The 25088-nt window shown below is 50.6% G+C and overlaps 1 protein-coding gene and 1 long non-coding RNA gene across 2 annotated transcripts; both read left to right on the top strand.

The window, feature by feature from the left end:
• Window positions 1-50: 50 nt before the first annotated feature.
• LOC141936377 (uncharacterized) lies at window positions 51-7354 on the top strand. The gene is made up of 2 exons (XR_012626729.1): window positions 51-5298; window positions 5448-7354. It is a non-coding gene; the product is annotated as an uncharacterized LOC141936377 (long non-coding RNA).
• A 2561-nt stretch (window positions 7355-9915) lies between these two features.
• Window positions 9916-24850, top strand: LOC141936347 (methanethiol oxidase-like). Its single transcript, XM_074853228.1, has 12 exons — window positions 9916-10118; window positions 14940-14993; window positions 15464-15576; window positions 16655-16840; window positions 18792-18912; window positions 19986-20168; window positions 20263-20441; window positions 21388-21466; window positions 21967-22088; window positions 22256-22348; window positions 23308-23426; window positions 24070-24850. The coding sequence occupies exons 1-12, from the start codon at window positions 10115-10117 to the stop codon at window positions 24230-24232; spliced, it is 1416 nt and encodes a 471-aa protein (XP_074709329.1). The 5' UTR covers window positions 9916-10114; the 3' UTR covers window positions 24233-24850.
• The last annotated feature ends 238 nt before the right edge of the window (window positions 24851-25088 follow it).

Raw genomic sequence — 25088 nt, 5'->3', positions numbered from 1 at the left:
GGGCGGGGGGGCCGGGCCCGCCCAGGCGCTGCCCGAGGCCTGGCGCCGCCTCAAGGCCCGCGGCGCTTCGCCGCCATCTCCTGAGCGGGGCGCTGAGGGGACCCCGCCGGGCCGCCCCCCGCCTCCTGTCAGCGCCGTCCCGCCGCCGCGCCGGGGCTGCCCGCCGGGCCCCGCGGGGCCGGGGCGCTCCGTGCCGGGAGGTGGCCTCTGGCCGCAACCCCCCACCTGCAGCCGCGGCCTTGGCTCTACCTGTGTCTTTGGAATTTGCCGCCTTTGGGAGCGTTCACCGCGCCCGAGGCTCGCCGGGCGCCATGGGCTGGCGGTGCGGGGAGGACTCGCTGCTACCATCTACAGGTGTAGGATAATTAGTTCTTGGTGCTGTAATTGGGTCTTGAGGTCTGCACCGCGCGGTGGTTCTGGTGGCTGGCGCTGCTGCCGGGAGCCCCGCTGCCGCCTTCGCCTCGGAGCCGCGAGTTTCCGTGGGGCAGGTGAGGGGCGCTGGGACTGACCCCCCCCCCCCCGGCCGCAGGGAGCAGCAGGTCCCGCAGCCGGTGACATCCCGCCGTGCTGGATGGACGCGTCCCCAAACAGCAGAAGAGTTTCCACACGTAGTGAGGAAAGAGATTTGTGAGGTCCAAAAATGGTTAGAGGCCTTTTCGGTTAAACCGTTCCTTATCTCTACGTTTTATGTCCCTTCTACAAGAGTCCTGTCCACTCTTGGCCCAGGCTCCATCCCTCGGGGATGGCTTCAAGGCGGAGGCTGAAGATTAAATTGCCATAAACTTCTCCACAGCTTCTGGGGAGGTTTCTGGGAGCTGGGACCGAGGTCGGGAGCTGCCCGCCTGGGTGTGAGGGCTTGGCTTGAGAGGATACTTCAGCCTAAATCTAACTTGAGGTATTTAAACGATCCAAATAGAATCAGCACAACTATATAAATGCTTAAAATCGTGCATTTGCTTAAGTACGTTGCTGGATCGGTGCCATCTAAGTTTCCTGCGCTGTCAAGCCAATGTATCATCAGTGACTACGTTTCTCCCTCGCATAACTTCAAATGGTTTATATCTTTAATAATGAACTTACTACTGCGAATAATTGAGGAACGATGGGACATACACAGCTTCTGGCTGCGTCTGGTACCAACTGAATGCTGAAGAGAGTTTGGTTAAAACAGATGATGCGTGTTTTTAATTGATAGTTAATGTATTTAACAAAAATATACCTTTTATAACTCTGTTAACATTGATATCTTCAGCATACTTTGAAGTGTTATTTTACTTATTCTTAAAACCTTCTTATGAATTTGGTAAGCGGTGTGCTTCCCAAATGGACCCCCTTGCTGTGACACCCGTGTGTTGCTAGAATGTGATTTATTGTCCTGTGGTTCATTAAACAAGCACATTAATTTCCTTCGGATGGTCTCCAGGAGTTACCAGTCCTCCTTCCTGGTTTACACAATGCGCCAGGCTCCTTCACCTCACGCTGGAGGGAAGTGTTTTCATTTCACTGTCTATCTGTCACCTATAAATCACAGCCCTGTGCAATACAAAGGGCCGCGTTCTCTTCTGTGGTTTTGCCACTGATAATAATAACAAACATCATTATCGCTGCTTATGCGTTTGTATTTCCTGATTGCGCTTCGCAGCCTCTGCCTTAGATGAAGTATTATTTAATTATTTAATATAATAATAGCAATTTTCACTTGCTTTTTCAAAAAGAGATAATCTGGAAGCAGAAGCTATGAATAAAAAGCGATTTTTTCCTTAAATGAAGGGGAAAACAGCCGGCTGTGCTGGCGTTGCTAGCAACGAGAAAAATTAAGTTTGTAAATGGAATTCAGATGTCGATAGCAGCGAGGATTTACCAGCGAAGTTTTATATTACTGGCTGATGACTAATGATTGTGTTTACAGCTGAAAAAATTATCATCTGCTAATCCCAAACTCGATTTCTTCCTTCCTTGTAAACGCAAGGTTTCCTAGACCTAAGGAAAAAGCAAAGTGAAAAGAAGAAAGAAGCCATAAAAATTCTCCACGGCGTTTTTGTCTTTGTCCAGTGTCTGTTCTGCAGGTACCAAACTTAATGTCAGGGAGAGTGGAGCTGGTTTAAATCACATCACCGTTGGGGAGTTACGGTTTTTTTCTGCCGTGTCCAGCCGGAGCAGCAGGAAAGCCCCTGTCCGGGGGGTGCGGCAGAGCGGGAAGTTTTGGGTGGCTACTGAAACGCATAATAAATTCACGAGGGTGGCGAGACAGGGCTCTGATACTCTTGCTCCAAAAAGAAGATTCCTATAGGAATACAAATGATGGTGACATAGGTATGTTTTAAAACACAACACGCGGGTGGACTTTTGTGTTTCATCCTGTAGATACCAACTGCACGAGCGTTTGGGGCCACCTGGGATCTGCTGAGCGACGGGCGTTTCACTGACAACCTGTGGCTGAAAGAAGCAGGAAACTAAAAAGTCTGGAAGTGGGGAGAAGGCAAATGCCTGTGAAGACACCGAGACGCTGCTTTCCTCAGGGAGAGAGTTCACCCGGGAGGAACGGGCTGGGCTGAGACCAGCGTGCAGGAGCCGACCTGAGCGTGACGGTCGGGGGGGTCCAGCGGCGCCTCTCAGCTGAACAACCCCCTCGGCAGTTTCCAAATCTAATGTAGGGTTTAGTAAAAAGTTTGACGTAGGAAGACTCAGTTGATAAATCCCATGTTCTGAAGGTAATAAGTTGGCGTAGTGGGTTTTGCTGCTGCAGGTGCTTTGAGCGCTCGCCACGGCGGGGTTTTTGCCAGGGTCTGAGGCTGGAACCACCTGCAGCAAAAAGCGGCGGAGTTTCAACGTGCGGCGTTAGAGTAACGGAGCCGCTCCTGGGAGGGGCGGGCGGCAGCTCTGCGAGCGGAACAAGCCGTGGCAGACTCCTTCCAGTTCTCAAGCATATTCAAAAATCAGCGTGGGGCTGGCCAGAAAAATAAATAAAGGTTTTGAGGGAGCAGAAATTTCCACTGGAATAGGAATGAAACAAGCCTTGAGAGCGCCACTAGCAATGTGAAAACAAAATTACGTGTGTGACTTTTTTCCCTGTGGCAGACTGGCCGAGTCAGACGCTTGCGCAGCGAGGTGAGCTGCCTGCCCAGGACACCCAACGTTCCTACAGGTAAGTGATGTTTTCCCTCAGTTTTTTTCAGTTTCTTTATTATATAATTTGCTGCTTGAAGTACAGGACATTTCCCCGTTTCCTTTTGATTACGGAACCGTCTCTCCATTTCATTTATCCCACTGAATACTTAGGTTCAGTTTATGTTGTTTGTGGTAAAGGTAACTGGTATTCTTTAGATCTGAATGTTTAAAACACCCACATGTTCTATATTTTAACTTACATATAAAGTTTTGAGCTTTGTTTTTCATTTTTTCCAACAAACATTGCACTAAATGTCTCTAGCTGTTCCTAAAACGCTTTTCCCAACCGCCTGGTGAAGCAGAAATCAAATGTGTTGTTTTACCTCAAAAGACCGGATTTGGGGAATCCTCCACTAAATGTTTTTCCTTAATACTTTGCACAAATGGGTCACTGATGCCTGAGGATGCTTATCAATTGGTTCCATGCTCAATTTAATTCTCAAATACATTGTAACTCATTTACATTTACAAGGCGTGACGTAGAGCACGAATTTTCATTTTTGTGTAGCTATGAATTTCTCCCTTCTCTCCAAAATTTCTCTGTTGTAACTAAACCTGTAGCAAGTTTCTGTCCCTGGCCCCTGTTGTTTCTGCACAACCTCGTGGATCGGGAAGGGTGGGAGTGGGTGACCAGGAGCTACTTCAGTTGTTTGAAACCACAGAGCTACCGAGTGCGTAAGCCTCAGTCGCCGCTTGCGCCTTGGAAAAGATTGCAAAAAATCATTAAAAACTCTTACATTTCTATTTTTAGGGTAAAAATCTGCTGAGCTGTTTCAATGTTGCAGAGAGGTAAGGAGTACATTTTGTTTGGCCGCTGAGGAATCTTTTAAGTCTTCTTTGTTTTTTTAAAAACTTTTTTACTTAAATGAGCTATTGCAGTAGGAGGTCCTGGGGGCTTGGCCAGCTCCGGGGGGTGGGCACTTGGGGTCACACTGATAAAGATACTCCTGACAAGAAACCGCCCTCTGAGCACAGGGTGTGCGGAGAGCTCAGACTGGACTTTTGGGTGCGTATATCACAATTACAAGCTCGTTTGTGTAACAATACCGAGGTAGATCAAACCTAAACGTGTCTTTCTGAAGGGCACCAAACACCCGGGGGACACTAAAGCGCGTTGTGTCCGGCTCCTCGGCTCATGCAGGTCTCTCCTTGATTCCTGAGAGAGCCCGCGGAGCAGCACACAAGGAGTGGGGTTCCTCTCCTTAAAAAGCTGCTGAGACGCGGCGGTTTTTTACTGACAGCTCATAGTATTAGTCCTGAAAGAATGACAATATTATCTGCAAAATAGGAGCTAATTACTCAGCACATAACCTACCCCTGCAGAAGAAAGCTACTCAAGGGAGGTCTTAACAAAACTAGAGTTAGAGGCCTCCAGCCTCCAGGACTCTGGGATTTGGCCCAGGATCAAGATATTTCTCTGCAGGAAGCTGTTGTGGCTATAAAAATGTCTGTCTTCTTAATCATGGGGTTTGTTTGTCTTGTCAAGTCCCAGCTGAGATTTCCCTTTGCAGTTTCTCTAAACATCTGGTTGTTGTAATTTCGTTATTATCAACCTTGAAGTAAAAGATTGGGCTCTCCAAGAGTACACCATTTCTTTAAACATTATGGAATTATTAAAAATAATAAATGTGTGCGATTTTGTACTTCTCTCAGCTTCAAGCCATGAGCTTTCCATAAACATGAGGCTTAGCATATTGCCTCTTAAAAAGAAAAGCTGTGATCCCTTCAGAGAGCGTGACTGTGGGATTTAACAGAAACCTCTGCTGTAAGATTTGTGATAAAATTTGAAAGTTGCCAAAAGCATAATTTGTTGTTGCATGCGGAGACCTTTAACTCTGTTTGCCAGTGGAATTGCCGCGTCGATGTAGTGTTTGATGTAACAAAGAACCATGATGTGGTTTGCCAATAGCAGCGCAGTGGAGGAAGGCTCCAGCCGGGGGTCGCAGACGGTCGCTCGCAGCCTGAGCGACGTCGCAGCGCCGAGAGCTGCGTCCGCGCCGGGTCCGGCTCCGTTCGGCCGCTCCTGGGCCCGCAGGAGGGAGCAAAGAGCCCGAGAAGTAAACGGAGAGAGGAATTCTGCAACCTCTGTGGAAAATGCATCAGACTTTTCTGGCTTCCAGGCTCATTCCGGTAACGATGGGGGTGTTTCTGGAAGAGCACCTCTCCACTTCCACGTTCCTCCATTTTTTCGTAACCCCTTCCCTTTCGCAATCCCATAATACTCGATACCCCGACTTTGCTACTGTTGTAGATTTAAGGTGCCTGTTCCCCGTTCACAGGTGACACGCAGGGAAATGCTCACGTGGCTGCCCCTGCGCAGAGCTGCAAACCCCTGCGGTCTGCGGGCGCGTGGTGACCGAGCTCCTCTCTGGTTTGGAGCCCCCCAGGTCCCTTCGCCCCAAACCCGCGGCTGTTTCCCATCCATGGACGTTCAGGTGCGGGGAGGGGGCGAGGCACAACATCAAACTTCTCACCGTAACGAAGAAATACGTTCTCTTCTCCTTTTTGGTTAAAGTCTCCTCTTACCACAGAAATGAGCTGCTGTGCTGTGATTTGTCCTTGATAATCACAGGCTCGTCCTCTCCAGTTATTTCCAGGTTCTGACAAATTGTTCAACCACTTTCCAGGGGGCGATGGGAAGATGAATGCTCTACATTCCGTGTCTCTGCTTTTGCAGGTAGGCTGCCATGGACTCCTTTTTGTCTTCTGCAGCCTAATTTATCCTCCACAAATTCTCAAAAACGAAATTCTGGTGTCTCCGTGGACTCCAGAGCTGTTGTGGATGGCTGCTTAAACTACAGATTGGGCCAGTAATTGGGTCGTTTTCATTTGTGGGTGCTCAGCACAGAACATCTGCAGCCAGATGTGCAGCAGGGACAAGCGAGCTGCGTATCTCGGTGTAAATAACCGGACGCTTGTGCTTTCCTGGCGTGGGCGATGAAGGGCACTAACTGGGCGGTGGCAGTGGGGTTCTCCTCTCTCCCAGGTCAGCGGTTCCGCAATAAACCCAACGGTGCCGCCTAACGTAGCGCGTACGGCGCCGCTGAGCTCGGCGGGGTTTATCGAATACCTCAAGGTTCACATACAGAAAGTTAAAAAGTTGCGTTTTGTGCTTGGCTGGAACGTGTTGGGGGGTTTTGGTAAGCCTGGGGTTACGCACTGAACATTAACGGTTAGAAATGGATCAACTGCTCAGCGGATTGAATTAAACGTCTCACAAAAAAATAATGGTGAGGTGTTTCACAATACAGGACTCACAATGCACATTTAAAAGGCAACTGAATTTGATTTGTATCAGCATAAAAGGGGATTGAATTTAATTTCTATTGACACCCTTAACTGGAGCTTTTATTAGACGCGATGGCCTCTACGGATCGTGTCCTGTCCCTGCCCCAGGTCTCGCTCTGCCCTCGCCTCTGTGCTGGGGGAAGTTTTTCCAGCTGCCCACGGGCTGATCTGACCCTTCCTTGTCCTGGGGGGGATTTTCCTTTCCCACCGTCTTTAGAGGCGGATGAATCTCTCTCCGGTGGGTCGCTCTGTTTTGTTGGGCTTTTGGTTTTGTAGTTTTATTTTTGTCTTGCATTTGTTTGGTTTTCTTTTTTTTTTTTTTTTTTTCCTCCTTTGCTTTAATACTCTCTGCACAATCAAGAGAAGAAATATCATTGCTCATCTAAATGCAATAGCCTTTACTCAAACAACATCCTCTAGGACGTTTTTGCCTGAGGTTTGCAAGATTTTGCCTGTTCTGTAAAGATTCATTTAAACTGACACAATGTTTTCATACACGTTAAAAGGATAAAACCCTGGTGTTAAAGTGTCCACCAAGCCAAACACACAAGAGGGAGTTCTCGGTTGCCGTAGTCTTTGACAATGACATTTAGATTTTTGTTCTCGTACTCTTGCTCTGGAGAGGGGGTTGGGGTGTTGGGAGATGTTTGGATTAGTTACATGAGCGGAATGGAAACACGAGCGCGGGGTGAAGGTCCCGATCCTACTCCTGAAGGGGTTCTGCAGTTTGGGTGATCGCAGGACAAATGATGCGAACAAGAGACGTAACTTTTGGTTGCGTAATTCTGAGTTACTGAGTTCAAGAAGTCGGCGGCGGTCGGGAGGCAGAGGGGCTGACAGACGGCCGCTGCGAAGCTCGTCCAGGGCGGCGAAGAAAATAAATCATTTCTTACTCCGACTGTGGCTATTTCATGTCATTTTATATGAACTTTTTGATATATGCCTGGTCCGGTTTCTAATGGCTAATAATTATAGTTCGCTCTTTTTATGGTGCCTTTATACAAAGACTCTCAATAAAAGATGAGGGACCCAATATTCCACCTGCTATGAGCACATGTAGTGTAAAGGACATTAGTTAAAGTCGAGAGCTTGCGGTTTATTTTTCCATCCTACTTGTACTTGAAAGAATTGGCCCATTTCTTGGTAGATCCAGTGTCTAAGGATTGAAAATAAAGAATTTTCACATTGTACCCACCTTGGAAGAATCTGAACCAGCTGAAAAACAGTTTGGCACAGTATGAGGCCGTGCAGTATCCCCTGAGGATGAACCATACAAAAGCGCACAAAGAAGAATAAAAGTAAGAACATTTGAAATCCGGGGCTGAATAACTGGGCTCACTGCACGTTCCTGAAGAAGCGTCATGAAAATGTCGCACAGAGTGGGGAGGGGACGGGCACTGCGTGCTCCCGTGCTCGCTTTGAGAAGCAAACGGGGTTCTCTGTCCCACGGCAGCACCTAACGCACGGCACGGAGAGCAGGGGAGCCCTTGGGGTGTGAACACCATCTGTCAGGTTGTGCGAACCAGAGCTGACCTCGCCTCGGGCGTAAGTTGGAGCTGGGACGCCAGGAAAAGGCGCGGGCCAGGAGCGAGTGCCCTCGGCCCTCCCTGCGCGCTCCTCGCGCGCTGCTGGAGGCGTGACGCCGGATTAGAGCCATCGCTCGCCACTGGGCGCGCCCACGGGTCGGGAGAAGCCTTGTGCCTCGATGAAGTCCGCTTGCGAACCTCGCGATGACTCTTCAACGAGACCAGTTTCTCGACGCGGGATACACCCCCGAGGCCTGCGCGTGCCGGGGCCGCGGGGCGTGGCGGTGCCAAGAGCCGTGCAGACGGCGGAGGAAGGCGGAGCGGGGCGGGTGGGGCTGCGAGGGACGGGCTGAGGGTGTTGGTGGGTTGGGTTTTGTCACAGCCCTCGTTTGGCTCAGCAGGTTTCAGCTGACGAGCCGTCGGTAGCTTCCCCCTTTGGCACGGAATCCTTTTAATCTCGAGCATCTCTTCTGCAACTTCCCGGCCCCGGGCTGCCTCCGGGGCTGTTCCAAAGCCTCCGGGCAGGTACCGCCTCACCTCGGCCTTTCTCGGGTGGTGTGTGTGTGCGCTGGCCGCGGCCCGAGGTGCGCGCGATCCCGCTGCCTCCCCAGGGGCACGAGGCGTGAGCCAAGAGCACTAATGATTTCATCTGACGCCGGTTTCATCCTGAGCGATAATACCTTCCCCGTTGGGTCAGATTTAGACAGAAGTTAAACAGAAGTAAACCGCCGCCCAACCGGCTGGCACGTTTGCGGTGGCTGCGCCCCGCGCTCCCCCTGCCCGTGGCAGCAGCGCTCCCGGCCTCGGCAGCTCCAGCTCCCGGGGGTCTTGGTGGAAGCAGAAGGATTGCTGAGACCGAGTGAATCCCCACCCGCCCCGCCCGAGGTTCGGGTGACAGATCTGGGAACTGACGTGCTCTTTGGGGACCCCTCTGGCCCCCGAGTCCCTCTGACGGCGGGGGGGCTCTGCTGGCCCGAGGAGGGGGATCCTCGGTGAGTGTTTTGTGGTGTCTCCTGGGAACGGAGTCGCTTGAGCTTATGAAATACATTACTCACACTTTTTAAATAGTGGCTTAAAAAACCACTGAATCATGCTTATGTGTAGTAAAACTGTTTTAAAGTGAAAAGTGAAGAAGGGAGGGAACTGTTGGACAGACAAGGCTGTATCTGAGGAGGAAAAGACCAGAAAGAGTGATAGGTGTGCAAGGAACAATTCATGAAGGATGAACAGCCCAACTACGCTGCGGATTTGTGGGCAAAAATAATAAACATACTTTTTTTCCCCCAAAGTGATCTTTTTGAACCAGTTAGCAGAAGTAAGCCCATCAGGTATGGTGAGAGAGCCGGGACTTGGCCCATCACGCAGTTCGAATACCGAGCTACAGCTGTGAAATATTAAAAACAAAATTTAGAGAAAAGCATTTCTGAGCAGCAGTTTGTTTGCACAGAATATTTAGCTGGCAGCCTGGGGCGATGAAGAGGTTAACGGACTGCGCCTGTCTAACTCGTGATCAGGGGAAGAAGGCTCAGTTCTCTAAATAAATCTAAATAAAAGGTCGGTTACAGGTTGGTCATCAGCTCTCCCTGACACTCCTTGGCTTCATGGAGGGAATTGCTGAAATAGTTGTGGTGTTTCAGCACCGTTTAGTTTCTCTGCTGTTACTGGTGGTTTATGTAAAAGTGGGGAAGAAGGGGGACAGGGCTGGAAAACGCACTCTCCTCTCCCGGGGAGGTTTTGGCAATGACGGAGGTGATGTTGCCTGGGAAAAAGCACCGTCCCTTCAAAAATCAGTGGGACATAATCGACTCATTCTTACTGGGGACAGTTCAGCAGAACCCCAGACGGAATAAAGAGCGAAACCCAGATTTTCCAATTCCCCGGGGCAGCTGTCAGTGTTGAAGGAATCCTCTTTAAGAAGCAATTCCGTGACGTTTCCAGCAGGCGAGCTGTCCCCCGGCGGAGCCAGCACCCCCGTCCTGCGCCGGATCCTCCCCTTGGCCGTTCTCGCCCTCGGCCCGCCCCTCTCTCTCCCATATCTGACCCTCTCCCGGCAGCTTTCGCCTCGCAGAAACCCCGTCCCGGGCGCCGTCCTTCCTCGCGCACCCCCAGCACCCCCGCGGGGCCCAGCGGACATGGGTAAGAGTCGCAGCCCCCGGGACCACCCGGGATCGGCCGCTCGTGGCCACAGATCGGTGAAACTCGTGAGCGGCGGCCACTGGGCTCCTGATGGCGGTGGGCTGGGGAGAGACTCCGACTGTTAAAGCTTTACCTCTTCAAGCTGTCGGAACCCCCCGGTGGGTTTAAATAAGTCGCTTTACCGCCGTCAGGAAGTGCCCTTCACGCTGCCGCTAAATGACTCTTTGAGCACCTCAGCGTTTAGAAGCTGCAATACGCGCTCGGGCTCGCTGCTCGGGGTGACGCCGAGGGGACACAGGGGACCAGAATTTAACTTTTTGCTTATATTTTTGTGATAGACCACATAATCCTTAGGAACTTTCATTTTTGGATACATGGACAGGAAATAGAGGGAGGGGACTAAAACAGCTTTTTTTGCGTGAGAACGTGTGACTGTGGCGCGCGCCCGGGGGACGCTGTTCCGTGGGGATTTCAGAAAACGGGGTGAGGTTGTAGAGCTGGGTAAAAAAAGCCCCTATTACACAGGCAAAAAATGATTCTGGCTCAGCAGAAGTACCCAGCCTGGTTTATCTGCCCAGGGTGAATCTTTCTGTGCTTTTCTAATAGTACAAAGTAAAGAATATTCGCTTTGCTTTGCTTTCTAACAAAGTTTCATTTTCTAAGCTCCGTCTGACCGGGTGCCGCACCCTGTAAGAGGGTGGACGAAGGGGAAGTTAAACACCGCACCTGAAAGCCTCAGGCAGCCCGAGGGTGCTGGAGGGGTCACAGGCTTTGGGAAAACGTGCTCCTGCAGTGTAGATCAGGTCTTGGATCGCTCTTCAAAACTTCAGCAGATCATTAAAGTCTGCTTGCATAGTTTTTCACGTGGAAAATGACTGGTATTCCAGAGAGAACGGGCCTCTTCTGTCTGTTCTGTAAGGGCTGGGTCTTGTCATGGATGTTCTACAGCTGATAGACTGATTTTTTTTCCCCATTTGCGTTTATTTCAGCGGTTTAGCACAATCATACCACAAACCCGATTCGCCTGCCTCCATTTTTAATATGTCACCGTTTAACCCATGCCTCGCCTTAACTTCAGAGAACTTCCCGTTTACTCGGGCTCTGCAAAAACCCCGGTTTGGCCCAGGTTTATTCCACCCAACTTTAAGTTCTCATCAGAGGTGGCTAATTTATTGCCTCATTGCTCCTAAACTCCCTCTCTAAAGACTCTTAGGCACCGTCCGTTTGTCTTAGGTGAGCTGAAGACCTCTGTGTCATAAAATAGTGCAAATAGAACAAGAGTCTTGCCTGCTCCTTTCCTTTATTTCACGCTGTTAAGCCCAGACTATCAAAGAAGACCTCTTTGTGGTCATAGTGCTTTCAACACACTGGTTAGATAAGTATAAATGGATTGGCCTTTTATTTAAAAAAAAAAATAGCTACTTGCAGAAGTTCTTCATAAAGCAATCTCCTTAAATCTTGCTTTTATAAGGTTTTGGGGTATTTGCTGTCCTTTGGGCTGATCTGTATTTCCCAGTATTTCTTTGCCCTGAGGAGCTCAGCATTTCTAGAGACTTCACAGCCCTTGAAAAGGCAGAGGGGGGTCCGGGGGACCTGCCTGGCGGAGGAAGCGCCCGTGGTCCGAGGGGCAGAGCCACAGCGTGACGTGGCTCCTCCGGTAACGGGGACAGATGAAGCCGGGGGGGTCTGGGCTGTGCCCGCGCTCGGACAGAGCCGCTGTCGTTCTTTGACCCCGCGCTGTACGCGGCACTGTGGGACAACTTGGTGCCCCAAAAAGGAGGGAAATGAAACATTTTTTATTCTTCACTGCCAGCCGAAAGAGTCTGGTGTCTTTGCCACCATCAGAGAAGCTCTTTTAACATTTATGACATCGGGAACTGCCTCCTTTTTGTTAAAACGTCCTGAGCGGATGGAAAGCCGCAGGCGTCCCCCGCTGGGCTTTGTGCGGGAGATGGGGGCTGACGTATTTTCAGCCTTTGGAAGTGCAGCAAAACACCCCCAAACCTTGCGGTTGATTTGCATTGAGTTTTCCAGAGTGGTTGGTGGCTCATGAAGGATTGGCCACGTGCCTCTGGTTCACTGTCCCTCCCCGAAAGGAGGAAGAGAACAGAGGGAAAGACATGAAAAAATACAGAGCAAAAGGAAATTAGACTGGATTCCTCAATTCCCTTTGCTCTTCACAAGGGAGAAGCGCTGTAGACAGCGGTAACAAAAGGAACAGTGACACTTTTATCAGCTCTTGGTGTATATGTACAAATAAGCGCAGAGGAGTACGGAGGAATCGGGGTTATTGTAGCTTCACCTGTGAATTCAGGAAGGCAAATTGTCCAACGAGGCCGCTAAAGCTGAATGTTCTTCTGTTAAATTGACACGTGAGCCGTTGGCAGTGGAGAAATATTCTTTGATTTAGAAAGACAAGGAGGGTGGACTTCGTGGGTGGGAAGCCGCCCGTGAGGGGATTTGTCTGTAAAGGTGCAAGAGCCACCGCAGACAAAAAATCTCGACGCTTTTGTCCTCGCTGGAGTTTGCAAACCACATGTGGGTGACAGTGTCCCACTGCCGGGGTCGGACACACTCGGTCAGCTGCCAGATTAACGGGGGACCTGGAACGTAACGAGTCATATTGCCATGTTTAACCAGGGATTATTAACGTAGCAATGTCAATATTATCGTTCATACTTTGCTACGAGATGGTACGCATCACGGTTTCATGACAAACCCCTTGTGTTGCGTTCACAAACGAGCTTGGCACCGTGTGGCGAGGAGAGGCTCGCGTCACCCGCAGATCTCTTTGGGCGGTGGGAGACAACGGTTCAGAATAAAAGTGTTTGAACAAGATCAGAGGGAAAGGAGAAAAAAATGTGTAGGAGAAGAAGGAAGAGAAAGCGTTCATCATCTTGCTGTATGTTTTCTCTGGAAAACAATTTGGCACAAATAATCATTTTCTCAAAGTAATCTGCAGAAAACTGCATTTGCAATGCTAATTAAGCTGTGGTCTAATGCATACTGAGCTCCTGCTAATTTAGGTGATTGAGAAAATTGGAATAAAGTTTAAATTATGGCTTAGACATAAATGGAACAAAGCAAACTTTGTATTTTGTGTTTCCAGATAAAAATATTTCACAAAGAATGTGAAATTAAACCTAAAGTACTAAATGACTCTTTCTGAGAAGCCCCTGCCGATGCCGTTACGAGCGGACTGCTGGGAGCATTTCGCCTCCCGAGAAAGGCTCCGCGGTTAAATGGGCACCGGAGCTGCCTCTGAGAGCTGAGGCCTTCTGAAATAAACTGTTGCTCTAAATTTATCTTTTTAAATATCAGAAAATGGCAAATAATTAGCTGGTTTGCTTATTTTTAGTACAGACACTTGAGGTAGGGAGGGAGGCAACTATACGATGGTTTTGCCTCTGTCAACATGTATTTCACTTCGTGTCATATTGAAAAAATCTGCTGGCGTCCTGCTGCACGGCGCTTCGGTATTTCTGTGCTTTGAACAGCTGATTTTATCCTGGTTCCATCAGGGGATGGAGCAGGAGCTCCCGGCGTTGTGCTCAGCCGGCCTGCGGCTCCGTGACTGTAGAAAAGTAGAGATTTATGTTGTCAGTTAAGCCAATAAACTTGCAACGTGTTGTAACTGCCCCTTAAAGCAATATTCCAGGGTAATATTTCCTTAATTCTAGCTAACAATTTATTGCTGCAACCCTGAGCACGTGTGTTCTGTCGAGTTAGAGCAGCAGTCGCTGTGTATGAGGCTGGTTTAAGATAATTTTCACTGAGGTGTTGGTTGGGATCCAGACTGGCACAAAGGGAGCTGAGACACTTTTCAGAAGGAAGCTGAAGAGGTTGCAAGTTTTACGTGGCAGTAGCGAGCTGGCTCTCTGCTCGCTGAGGATCACGCTCTTAATTCTGGAGGATCCTGATAGAGGAGTCCTGTCTTCCCAGACAGAGGGGCCGCAGATAACAACCGCTGCGGCCGCCACCCCCCCGAGGTGGGGAGGTTTGTGCGCGGAGCCGCCCCGACGCGCCGGCGGGGTTTGGCCCTCGGTGCAGAAGAGCTGCTCTGCCGCTGTGAGATGGTTCCTCCCAGCGCAGAGCCCAGCCCTCGGCCAGGCGGGGTCCTGCTGCTTTCGTGGGCTCTTCTTCTGCGAGGACACTGAGATTTCCTTTCTAGCTTCCTCAGACGAGAGTTTCCCCTCTCAGTTGTCTGACTGGTGGTGTCGTGGCCGTGCTGGAGGTGCTGAGCGAGGGATGCCCGGCCGGGAGGGTCCCGGCAGCTGGAGCTGTGGTGGAAGAGCAGAGGCGGGGAGCGGGTCCATCATTCCCCGTGTCCTTTCTGCTCACCTGCAGCATCACCTCTCACCCGGGCTGTAAATCCTTAAAAATAACCACTTCCCCAGCATTTATATGCAGAGAAAGACTGGAGGCTTTCCAGTAATAATAAAATGGGTTGTTCAAATTGGGCAATCTGTCTGCTTATTCATCTGGCAGTGATTCAGCAGATCTCTGTAAAACATTTAACACAGTTTTCTTAAATCCCAGACCCTTGTCATATATGAATGTGCTTTAAAATGGTGAGGCTCAACGCCTTGAAACGGAGGCCCAAATTTCCCATTATTTTTGAGCATGGAGTGTCCTATCGCGTATATTTTCAGAAACTCAAGTAATCTCAGCGCTGGCTGGAGTCAGCGAGACGTACAGGTGTTTGGCAGTTTAAAAATTGGATCTAAGATTTGTCAGTCTCTGAACGCAAAACCAGTGTCCTTTTAGAGTTATGCTTTAAAATAATCCGGCAATTAAAGGAACTTTTTTTCCTCCAATCAGCAAAATGCGGCGCATGTGGTCCAGGATACGCAACGCCTCTGGATGCCATGAAAGGCAAGTGCTGGGGCATTCCTAAATCCGGGCCATCAGGAAAGGAATTGTTGTCAGATGAGGTGCAGACTAGGTAGATGCCTTCCAGAGTGGCTCGTTAATTAGCAGGGCCAAGGAGACTTTAGATACCAGGAGAGATTTGATTTCACCTCGCACCCAGCCGCGGGCAGAGCGCACTCCGCTGCGGTGGGCGCCGTCGGGCAGGGCGCGGGCAGAGGGCTCTGGGTGTCGGACGCTCCACAAACCCTTCGGCTTCTCTACGCTGCAGAACAAAGCTTTGCTTTGAGAATAGCGGCAGCAAGTGTTTAACCTAACAAAAACCAGTTTCCTTGGTGGAGAGCTTTGCAGATACAGTCTGGTAAAAACAAGTGAGCGTCCAGGGCAGAGGAGGGGGCGGGTGGGGGAGCGCTGGGGGGTGATTTTTGTAAAAATGGTGTCTTTGGGCGCATTCAACAAAACTTCTGCCTTGAAAGGTCCCCGGGAGGAGATTGTGTACGTGCCCTGTATCTACAGAAACACCGGGATAGAGAAGCCCGACTACCTGGCCACCGTGGACGTCGACCCTGGCTCCCCGCGCTATTGCCAGGTACCGTGTGGGGGGCGGCTCCGCTGCGCCGCTCCGGGGGGGTCACGTCACCCTTGTCCAGTAGATGTTTGTGCTGAGAACCAAGCAAATCCTCTGCTGGTTTTCTTACCAGGTTGCTCAAGGCTTAACATTTATCGTGTTCGTCTCGAGGCGCTTTCAGAGCATTTTTGTGCTTGGTGTTTTCATCGTTCTTTTTGTAACACCATCACTGATTTACGCTGGGGATGAGCTCGGGCTCTGGGGGCGTTTCCTCGGGGTGTGTCAGCAGTGGGGACAGTTTCTAACGCAGGGTGTGCGATACCCTGGCAAGTTCTACACATTAGACGTTATAAATCTAATCCATCTACCTCCTCGGTGGAAAGCTGTGGGTGGGCAGCTCCCGATATACCAGATCCAGGATACTGGTGGGACTGGCCTGACGCTGCTCGGTTGGTTCCTGCCGTTAGCACGCGCTCAACTGCCTCCCAGCGCGGTGCCCGTGGGACTCAAATTACTGAAGATACTTTGGACTCTGATCTCTGGGGTTTAAGGAGCAGCGAATCAGGTTTAGCAACAAAGATTTTCATAATTTGTCTTTTTTGTTTTTTATAGCGACTGCTTAGGGTTTTATTGTGGCGGAGTGGAAGAAACAAATCTCCTAAAACTTTGACAAAACTTAGCTGTAATCCTTTGGCTTTTCTTAGTTATATAATGGAAAAGTAAAAATCAGAAGCAAGAATGCAAATTAACGAGTCTGTTTGCTACAGTCAGGCCCAGTCAGAGACTTGCAGCACGGGGACAAGTGAGGGGTTTTTCTGTTGTGTTTTCCATGTTGTTATTGCACGTCTCCTTGATTAGACGGAGTCTTTTAAAGATTTGCATTAATTTAATAAATGCAGCATTTAACCGGTGCTACGTCCAACTCTCTTCTCCCACTTTACAGCTTCAGCTCTGCCTCTCTCAGGCTGAACCTGCTTCCTGAATAACAAGCAGCAGTTTCCTTCTGCTCTTTATTAATTTATGCTTTGACATAAAGACCCGTTTCTTTGCCTAAGGGAAGAACTATCCCCGACTGAATCTTAAGTCTGTGGCTCTGCAGGTGATCCACCGCCTGCCCGTGCCGAACCTGAAGGACGAGCTCCATCATTCGGGGTGGAACGCCTGCAGCAGCTGCTTTGGGGATGCCACAAAGAGAAGAAATCGCCTGATTCTACCAAGCCTGATCTCTTCTCGAATTTATGTGGTGGATGTGGGAACAGACTCGCGAGCTCCTAGAATCCATAAGGTATACTTAGATGACTTTAAACTCTGCTTTTAGGTCTTATATTTTGACCAAGAGACAGTGATTTTATCGATTCCAACTTAGAATGGGAGAGCCGGAACAGTTACGGAAACTACTGTCAAACATTAGGACCTTGTGGGAGTTTCGAAACTCCTACCGTTTTTTTGATAAACACACAAAAATCTTGCACTAAAGGAACACCAGTAAATGTGGGGACAAACACTGAAAAATTAGGAAGTTCCAGAATTCCACCTGCCTCCGCAATATGAATTTCAGTCAAAGTGGTTGCACACTGTGCTATTGCCTTTGAGTACAGGATGACGAGGCAAACTCCTCCGTTCAGCCGAGCGTCCGTCCACGGGATGGTTTTCAGCCGTGAGTTTGAATTTGATTGGATTTTCACTGAGCAGAACCAGATCTCTTCCGTAAGAGACACCTTCCTCTTGATTTGTGATCCTTGGCTCCTAAACACGTGATATGTAGGGTTTTTAACAGAAAAAGTTAAGAAAATGTTTTAATATGGGGAAATGAACATTTTTTTAAATCTCTTGCTCATGGAAACAATTGACATTTTCCCAAAATAAATCTTCCCCTGCAATTCATTTGGCATAGACACAGGTTTGGATAGAGACTCACACTTTGTCATGTCTAACGTTTAGATTCTCTTTACAGTCAGGGAAAGGCCCTGCTGAAGTCAGATTTGTCTAACCCAGTTTACAAAACTGTTCTGGAGTAAAGGAATTGTGTGTTAAGGGTGTTTGTTTCTTTTCCCCGGCCATAGAGCGAGCCCAGGGGATTAGCTCAGAGGTACAGACACTGCCAGCGTCTGGGCTCGGTCAGGTGAATCCTGCAGCAACGTCTGAAACTTCAGTACAAAGCTCCAGGTTTGGCAGAGACAAATTTAGTTCCCAAAAATGTACTTTGAAGACAGGGCACGATGCGGAATGTAAGGAAACTCTGAAGCGTGTTTTGTCCCACCCCACCTGCCTGCAAACACTCTCGTTCAGAGTCTTTCAGGTTTGATTCTGTAGAACCTTGCCAGCCTTTAACTATTAACGCAGTGCAATAAAACCCCCAAAGGTCTCTTCCTGCACAGTGAATTTGGTTCAAACTGAGTCTCTGGCAAGCCTCAAAGATTTTTTTCCCCTCCCTGAACTGCTGGTGCTCCGGTGAGAGCTGAATATGGCACAAGTGCTGTTTCTGCTGCCGATGCCAACTAAACCCAACGCAGGTGTCCGTGTCTCGCTGATGCACGAATTACTCTGACTCTAAGCATTCCACTCTTGCTGTTTGTCTTTTTGAGAAGAACAAATAAATGTCATGGGTTGCACTGTGTTACCGGGCAGAGTAGAAAGCAGGAGGCAACAGGTACTTAAAAAACCCAACAGCAAAGCCGCCATCCCCCTCCCCAAACCCAACAGCAAAGCCGCCATCCCCCTCCCCAAACCCAACAGCAAAGCCGCCATCCCCCTCCCAAAACCCAGCAGCAAAGCCACCGTCCCCCTCCCAAAACCCAACAGCAAAGCCGCCGTCCCCCTCCCAAAACCCAGCAGCAAAGCCACCGTCCCCCTCCCAAAACCCAACAGCAAAGCCGCCGTCCCCCTCCCAAAACCCAACAGCAAAGCCGCCGTCCCCCTCCCAAAACCCAACAGCAAAGCCGCCATCCCCCTCCCCAAACCCAACAGCAAAGCCGCCGTCCCCCTCCCAAAACCCAACAGCAAAGCCGCCATCCCCCTCCCCAAACCCAACAGCAAAGCCGCCATCCCCCTCCCAAAACCCAACAGCAAAGCCGCCATCCCCCTCCCCAAACCCAGCAGCAAAGCCGCCGTCCCCTCGCACCTCCGCCATTCCCACTCCTTCCTCACTCTTTGAAGGCTGATCTCTGAGGGGTGGAACCGGGATCCTCTGGTGATCTCAGTGAAGGTGACGATGACTCTGTGTTTACTCATTTTAGATTGTCGAGCCAGTGGAGTTGTTCTGGAAGGGCAACGTGGCTAATCCTCACACCTCTCACTGTCTGGGCAGTGGTGACATCTTAATCAGCTGTTTGGGAGACCCTGCTGGCAATGGAAAAGGTATTAATCCCCTAGATTTTTTTTCTCTAGAAAAGTATTTGTGGTACAGGAGTATCATGCTCCCAAAGTACCGGCTGCAAAGTTGGAAGAATTTTGAAGCGCTCACAGTCCCTTTGTGCCCACACCCACCCCAGCAGTGGTTTGTTTAACTACAGAACAAACACCTCCGTGACCAGGTAACCTGGGTGGTCGTTGCTCTGCCGCAGCGACTCAGACCCGCTGGGGAGGAGCCTCTGTGGGACCGCAGGTGAGTTCAGCTTCCACGTCTCAGTCTTCCACGTGTATCGCTAAAGACGACCAGCTCTGGTGGTTGTAACACGGGCAAGAAACCCACCGACGTTGCGCTTGGGTCCCTTCAGCAGAGAGCAGGGAAGGATTGCTCCTCAACACAACCTGTCGGCTCAGTGTTTGTGACTCGGGCGTGAAAGGGTCCGTTGCCGACCTCAGTCCTCTGTCTCACTGTCAGAGGAAAATTGAGCCTTTCCAGCTGTTCTAGATTGCATTTCCTCTTAAAACTTTTGAAGGATTCTGGTGTATAAATTTTGCTGCCTATTCAGGTGTAAACCACCTGAGAGCTAAAGAGAAATACGAGCTATTAGAAGGAATATACCTCAGATGGTAAGTGGTTAACCCTGCTCCTTTTCACAGGGGTTTTCTCTTCCGGATCGTGGCAAACACGACCTTGAATAGACGCATATTATGTAATTCAAGGGTACCGGTGGTGAGCAAATTAAACCAGAGGTGACTCCTCCAGGATCTTCTCTAAGATATCCCTTAACTGAAATGTGCTCTAGGAGGGCTAACGGATTGATTGGACTGTCTTGAGTAGAAATAGAGCAAACTGAAGCTTAAAAAATTCATTAAAATGTGATAAAGTTCTTTAAACATCCAGGTTTCATTTGCTTTAGTCCACAAAAGCAAAACCAACAGAATCACAAAGTTTTCCTTAAGCATAGGGCTGCATTCTACACACTATTTAGAAAACATTTAAATATTAATATATTATTGATCTTATTTAAAGCTGTGAATCTGTGTGAATGTCTTCAAACAATTTTCTTTGGTTTTTATGCCAGGTGGCTTTATTCTGCTGGACGGAGAGACCTTTGAAGTGAAAGGAAATTGGGAGAATGGGGAAAAGGTTCCTCCCCTGGGTTACGACTTCTGGTACCAGCCGCGACACAACGTCCTGATGAGCACCGAGTGGGGAGCCCCCAAAGCCTTGGCAGACGGGTTTGACCCCGCTGATATAGAGAGAGGTGAGGGAGCGTTTTGTTAAACGCTCAAAAGTAAAAGTGATTCTTTGCTAAAATCGTCCCTTCTGTGCTTGTTTCTGCCTGCCTGATCCCTTAGGGCTCTACGGCCGCCGCATTAACGTGTGGGACTGGAGCACCCACACCTACGTTCAGGCCATTGACCTGGGGAAGGGCTCCGTGCCGCTGGAGATCCGATTCCTCCACAATCCCGAGGCCGCAGAGGGGTTTGTTGCGTGTGGCCTGAGCAGCGCGGTGCATCGGTTCTACAAGACAGAGGTGAGTCGGGAAAGCTGGGGCAGACGCAGAGCTCAGGCGTGGTGGTTTCAGAAAGCCACTGATCACCTAGGAAATAGTAGAATTCGGATTAAAAAAATATGGCTCCGAATTGCAGCCTAATTCCAGCCAAGCTACACGGTAGTGTGGGAGGGCAAAGCTAACGGCAGCGCGTGTCCCAGCGGCGCCTTGGCTCTGCGAGGCCGCCGAGGCGGCTCATCCTTGCGCGAGGCCGGCGCGTTGCCGATCGCTGCCGCGGCGTTGCCGGTGTCGGCTCAAACCTCCGGCAGCCCCGTCCCGAGGGAACCAGAGCTTGAGAGGGGCCGGTCTGTCAGCCCCGCTTCCAGCAGCCCCGCCCTCCGCAGTCGCTCGTTGATCGATTTAATCAGTTAATGAGCGGTGAAAGTGCCGAAGAGGGGAAGGTCTGGCCCCCAGCAGCGACCGTGGATCAGTCCGATGGGTGCCCTGAGGAGGGGCTGTGGCAGTGGCTCGGCAGCTCGGTCCCTGGCCTGCGGGCCGGCCCAGCAGGTCTGTGCGCTGGAGCTGAGCAGAAGACGCGGAACCTCCCCAGTGGCCGCGCATGCGGCCTCTGCTCGCCGGCCTTGGGAAGCCTCGGGAAGGCCTGAAGGCAGAGGAGGGAGGGAACGCGATGGGGGGTGGGCAGAGTAGAGCTGTGGCCGTTTCTGAGGCAGGACCCCGAGCTGCGGGAGGTTGGCAGCCCTTAGTCCTGCTGCTGTCACAGCCATCGCAGATGTGGTCGCTACCATCACTAACGTTCTCCCTGGCAGTAGAGTTACCGTCCTCGCCCCGCGGTAACGCGTAGCACCTCGGTACGGGCCCTGTTCAATAAACTGTATTTGCCTCTCGTCCCTTGGCCACGCGGAGCTGAGCCCCCCTGGCTGCCGCCAAGGCCGTGACGGTGCTGTGTTCTCTCCCGTGCCTTCCACAGAAAGGAGACTGGGCGGCAGAGAAGGTGATTGAAGTACCCAGCAAGAAGGTGCAAGGATGGCTCCTGCCTGACATGCCTGGTTAGTGGGAGCCCCTCTGGAAAAGAAATGGGGTGTCGTCTTCTTCAGTTCCCTGGGACCCTGTGGCTTTTGGCAAAGTCTTATCTGTAAACGTCAAACACTTCCCTTGTAAAATACTAAATTTCTGTTTGGATCCTTGGGGTAACACTTCTGACGTAACCAAATTAGCCTCGTTTATGAGCCACCATGCAGGAGATTGCCAGACCTCTGCTCCCCACTGCGCAATGCCTGAGGTCAGCTTCTCTAGGGAAATACTTGGAGTTTGGGTCTTTCAGCACAAGCTTGGAGTATTCCAGAATGGTGCTGGGAACACTGGGAGAGCCTGAGCCTCCTTTGAGCAGGCACTGGGTTTCCAAGGATGGTTGTGTTTGTTCAACCCACATTTTAACATATTTTCTGAGGCTGCTGTGACAAGAATTTTGAAAGAGAACAGGCTCGTGGTCTTGTTTGTTGCTGGTCCTGTCCATTTCCTGACTTTGATACTGAATATTTTCTTGAAGGTCTTATCACCGACATCCTCATCTCGCTGGACGACAGGTTCCTGTACTTCAGCAACTGGCTGCACGGTGACATCCGCCAGTACGACATCTCCAACCGCCGCCGGCCCCGGCTGGTGGGGCAGGTGAGGCGGCAGCGGAGCTGCCACGCGCAAGGGCAGGACAGGCCGCCCGGTCCCTTCTTTTTTAAAAGGAGAAAATGATGATTTAATTTTGCTTGAGAATTGTCACTGTGTTGCTTTCGTGTTCCTTCGATAGCTGACGCCGTCCTCACACGTTCCCTTGATTTCAGGTGTTTCTGGGAGGCAGCATCACGAAAGGTGGGGCTGTAACTGTGGTGGAGGACAAAGAGCTGCAGAGTCAGCCGGAGCCCTTTGTGATCCAGGTGAGCACGTGGTCAGTGCTCTGCTGACTGGGACCCGTTTTGGAATATCCCCCCGCCCAAGGGACACCACACGGAGCCGCACCTGAGCCGCTTTGCCTCTCGGCTCACAGCCGGGGTGGGCGTCGCTCGTCAGCCTGGCCTGGAGGGAGTAAATCCTGCTCAGTGTCCTGGGTCCTGGGGGAACTGGCCATGCTGCCCAGCCGTGCCGGAGCTGGTGTCCTTACACCTTCCCTGCTGCTGGCCGCCGGCTGGTTCAGAGCTGGCGCAGGGCGCGTTCGTCACGCTGCCATCGCCGCCTCCGAGGAGCTTCCAGCAGCTGGTGGGTGAAGCACTGAACCAGCTCATCCTGCAGTGGGGGGGTGAAGAGTTCGATGGCACCTGGCGTCGTGACAGAGAAATGAAAGAGCATTAATTGCCTCTGGTCATTATAAACGTGCATTAATACTGTTACCATCAAGGCAGCCATCTGTGGAAAGTCTCAGGATGTGCAAGAACTGAGTAAGGTGGCTACAACCTGTTGGCCACCAGCGGCGGTTTCGGGAGGTTCCACGTACTCCTCTTCCTCACAGCGCGACCGTGACCCGGCTGCGGCACCGACACGCTCTTTGCACTGTGTTCACCACCCGCCTCTTGCTTGAGTTTGGAGCTTCCCTCCAAGCAGAGCAGCCTGAACCCTTCAGCCATTACTTTCCTGCCTTACTACTTCTGTGAATTAGGTGGGACTCATCAGCAATGGCTTTGGGGCTCCCTGTTCGCAAGGAGTAAGACTCCCAGTACAAGCTGCTCCCTCTCCGAAGCAGGGGACGTGCTGCTCCTCTGTCAAGGGTTTCAGAGCACTGGGTGCTCCTCGGAGTAGCAGAACTGCCATGCTGTCGTTCCTCCTCGCTGTTGCATTTCTTTAGTTCAGCCTCTGTGGCAGCTTGTCTCGAGCGGGTATTTATTCTCTGTTACAATTTCAGGGGAAGAGGGTGCCGGGCGGACCTCAGATGATCCAGCTGAGTTTGGATGGGAAGAGGTTGTACGTCACCAACTCCCTGTACAGCGGATGGGACAAGCAGTTCTACCCGGATCTCGTCAAGTAAGGAAGCTTTGGTAAACGAGGACGACCGTAGAGCCCACGGTCAAGATTTCTTTCCTAAACGGTGATGTGCCGGTACCAGCGGGAACGCAGAGCAGAGTTCCCACGCAGGGAGACCCGATCCTGTAACTTTTCTGCACAGGCCACCAGCCCAGGGGCTTGACCCACTGGCCACAATCCTTCCCCACCCAACAGGCGCACAGAAGTTGGGGTCTGCACACGCTGTTTGTTGAAATCATCGTCTGTTTGGGAGTCGATGGGGATGGGAAGAAACCGGTGAATGTGACCCAGGCCCCTGGAATCCGCAGGACTCCCGGTGGCCTCTGAGTGGGGCAGCACAGACCTTCCAGGTTTGGGTGTTAAAGAAAGGAGAGGCCGATGCTCCAGATGGCCACAGGAGGGCACGGTGCAGCTTGCCTCTTCCTTTATAAGGAGCAGCAGCCACCGATTTTCACTCATTCGTTGCTAATTTGAGGTCGCAGGTTCCGCTGAGCCAGTGTAACGCACTTTCGAGACCCGCGAAGGCCCATTTGGAGTTCGGGATTCTTTACACTTTAAATGAACTGAAGACAAACCAAACGTGGGAGAGAGGGCAGCCCGTGCGAATCCTTTGCCAATACCTGTTTCCTTGTCTCTCTTCCAGGGAAGGCTCCGTTATGCTGCAGATTGACGTGGATACTGAAAGAGGTGGATTGAAGGCGAATAAAAACTTCCTAGTGGATTTTGGGAAGGAACCTGGTGGGCCTGTCCTAGCTCACGAGATCCGTTACCCCGGTGGAGACTGTACCTCTGATATCTGGATGTAGTTGCTGTCTGGAGCCGTTTTCTGGTGTGGTTTTTTTTCTCCTTTCTGTCTTTTTCCTCTTTCTCCCTCTCTCCCCTCCCTACTCTCCACTTGCCTTTTACGTAGGTGAATCGGGTCAGCTGGAACTTTGTCCCCTGTCTAAATTTAGACTTCCATCAGGGTGAGCCACAGAAGCTCCACTTTCTTCTCATTCTGAGGCAGCCAAGTGAATCTCTCCGAGACATGATATACGTCCTTTTCTCTGCTCCTTCCCCTTTCACAAGGTCCTGTGTAACCCCTGCTGACTGTTTCAAGGCCAAGGTCACCGGCCTTTAAGGGCTCTTTGCCTTGTTTTGTGCTGCTTTGCCTCGCGGCTGTTTGCCTTGGGGCTGTTTGCTGGTGGAGAAGCTGTTCCTAAACAACTCCCTAAGAAGGACCCGGGCGTGGGGCTGCCCCTGCGTGTCCTGCCCCCGCAAAGCGTCACTTGCTCATAAAGTAATCGGTGCTTTACAGCAGACACAGCATAAAAATCACGCGTATCTAATCTGAAGCCACATGTTTCTGGAGCTGGGTTATATTTTAACGTTTGTGCACTGTTGTTATAAAAAAAAATCAACAATAAAATTGTTCTTCAAATCGGGTGGAGCTGCACATTTTTTTTTCTCTTTTTAGCATTTCAGCATTTTTCTGTTTCAAAGAACATAAAATGTAAGATCACTTCAGAAAGTTAACAGTGTCATTGGTCAAAAAATTCTTTGGTGAGGGATTTATTTTTGCTGAAGCCACCTTTGTTCCCATTATTGCAAGCGAAGATTCTCTTCCATTTTCTAAAACTGGAGAAAATTGCAAGAAATTTTCTGATGATGCCAGCAGCAGGT

Source organism: Strix uralensis, chromosome 32, assembly GCF_047716275.1.
Source record: "Strix uralensis isolate ZFMK-TIS-50842 chromosome 32, bStrUra1, whole genome shotgun sequence".
Taxonomy (NCBI): Eukaryota; Metazoa; Chordata; class Aves; order Strigiformes; family Strigidae; genus Strix; species Strix uralensis.
This window is presented reverse-complemented; position numbering and strand designations above follow the sequence as displayed.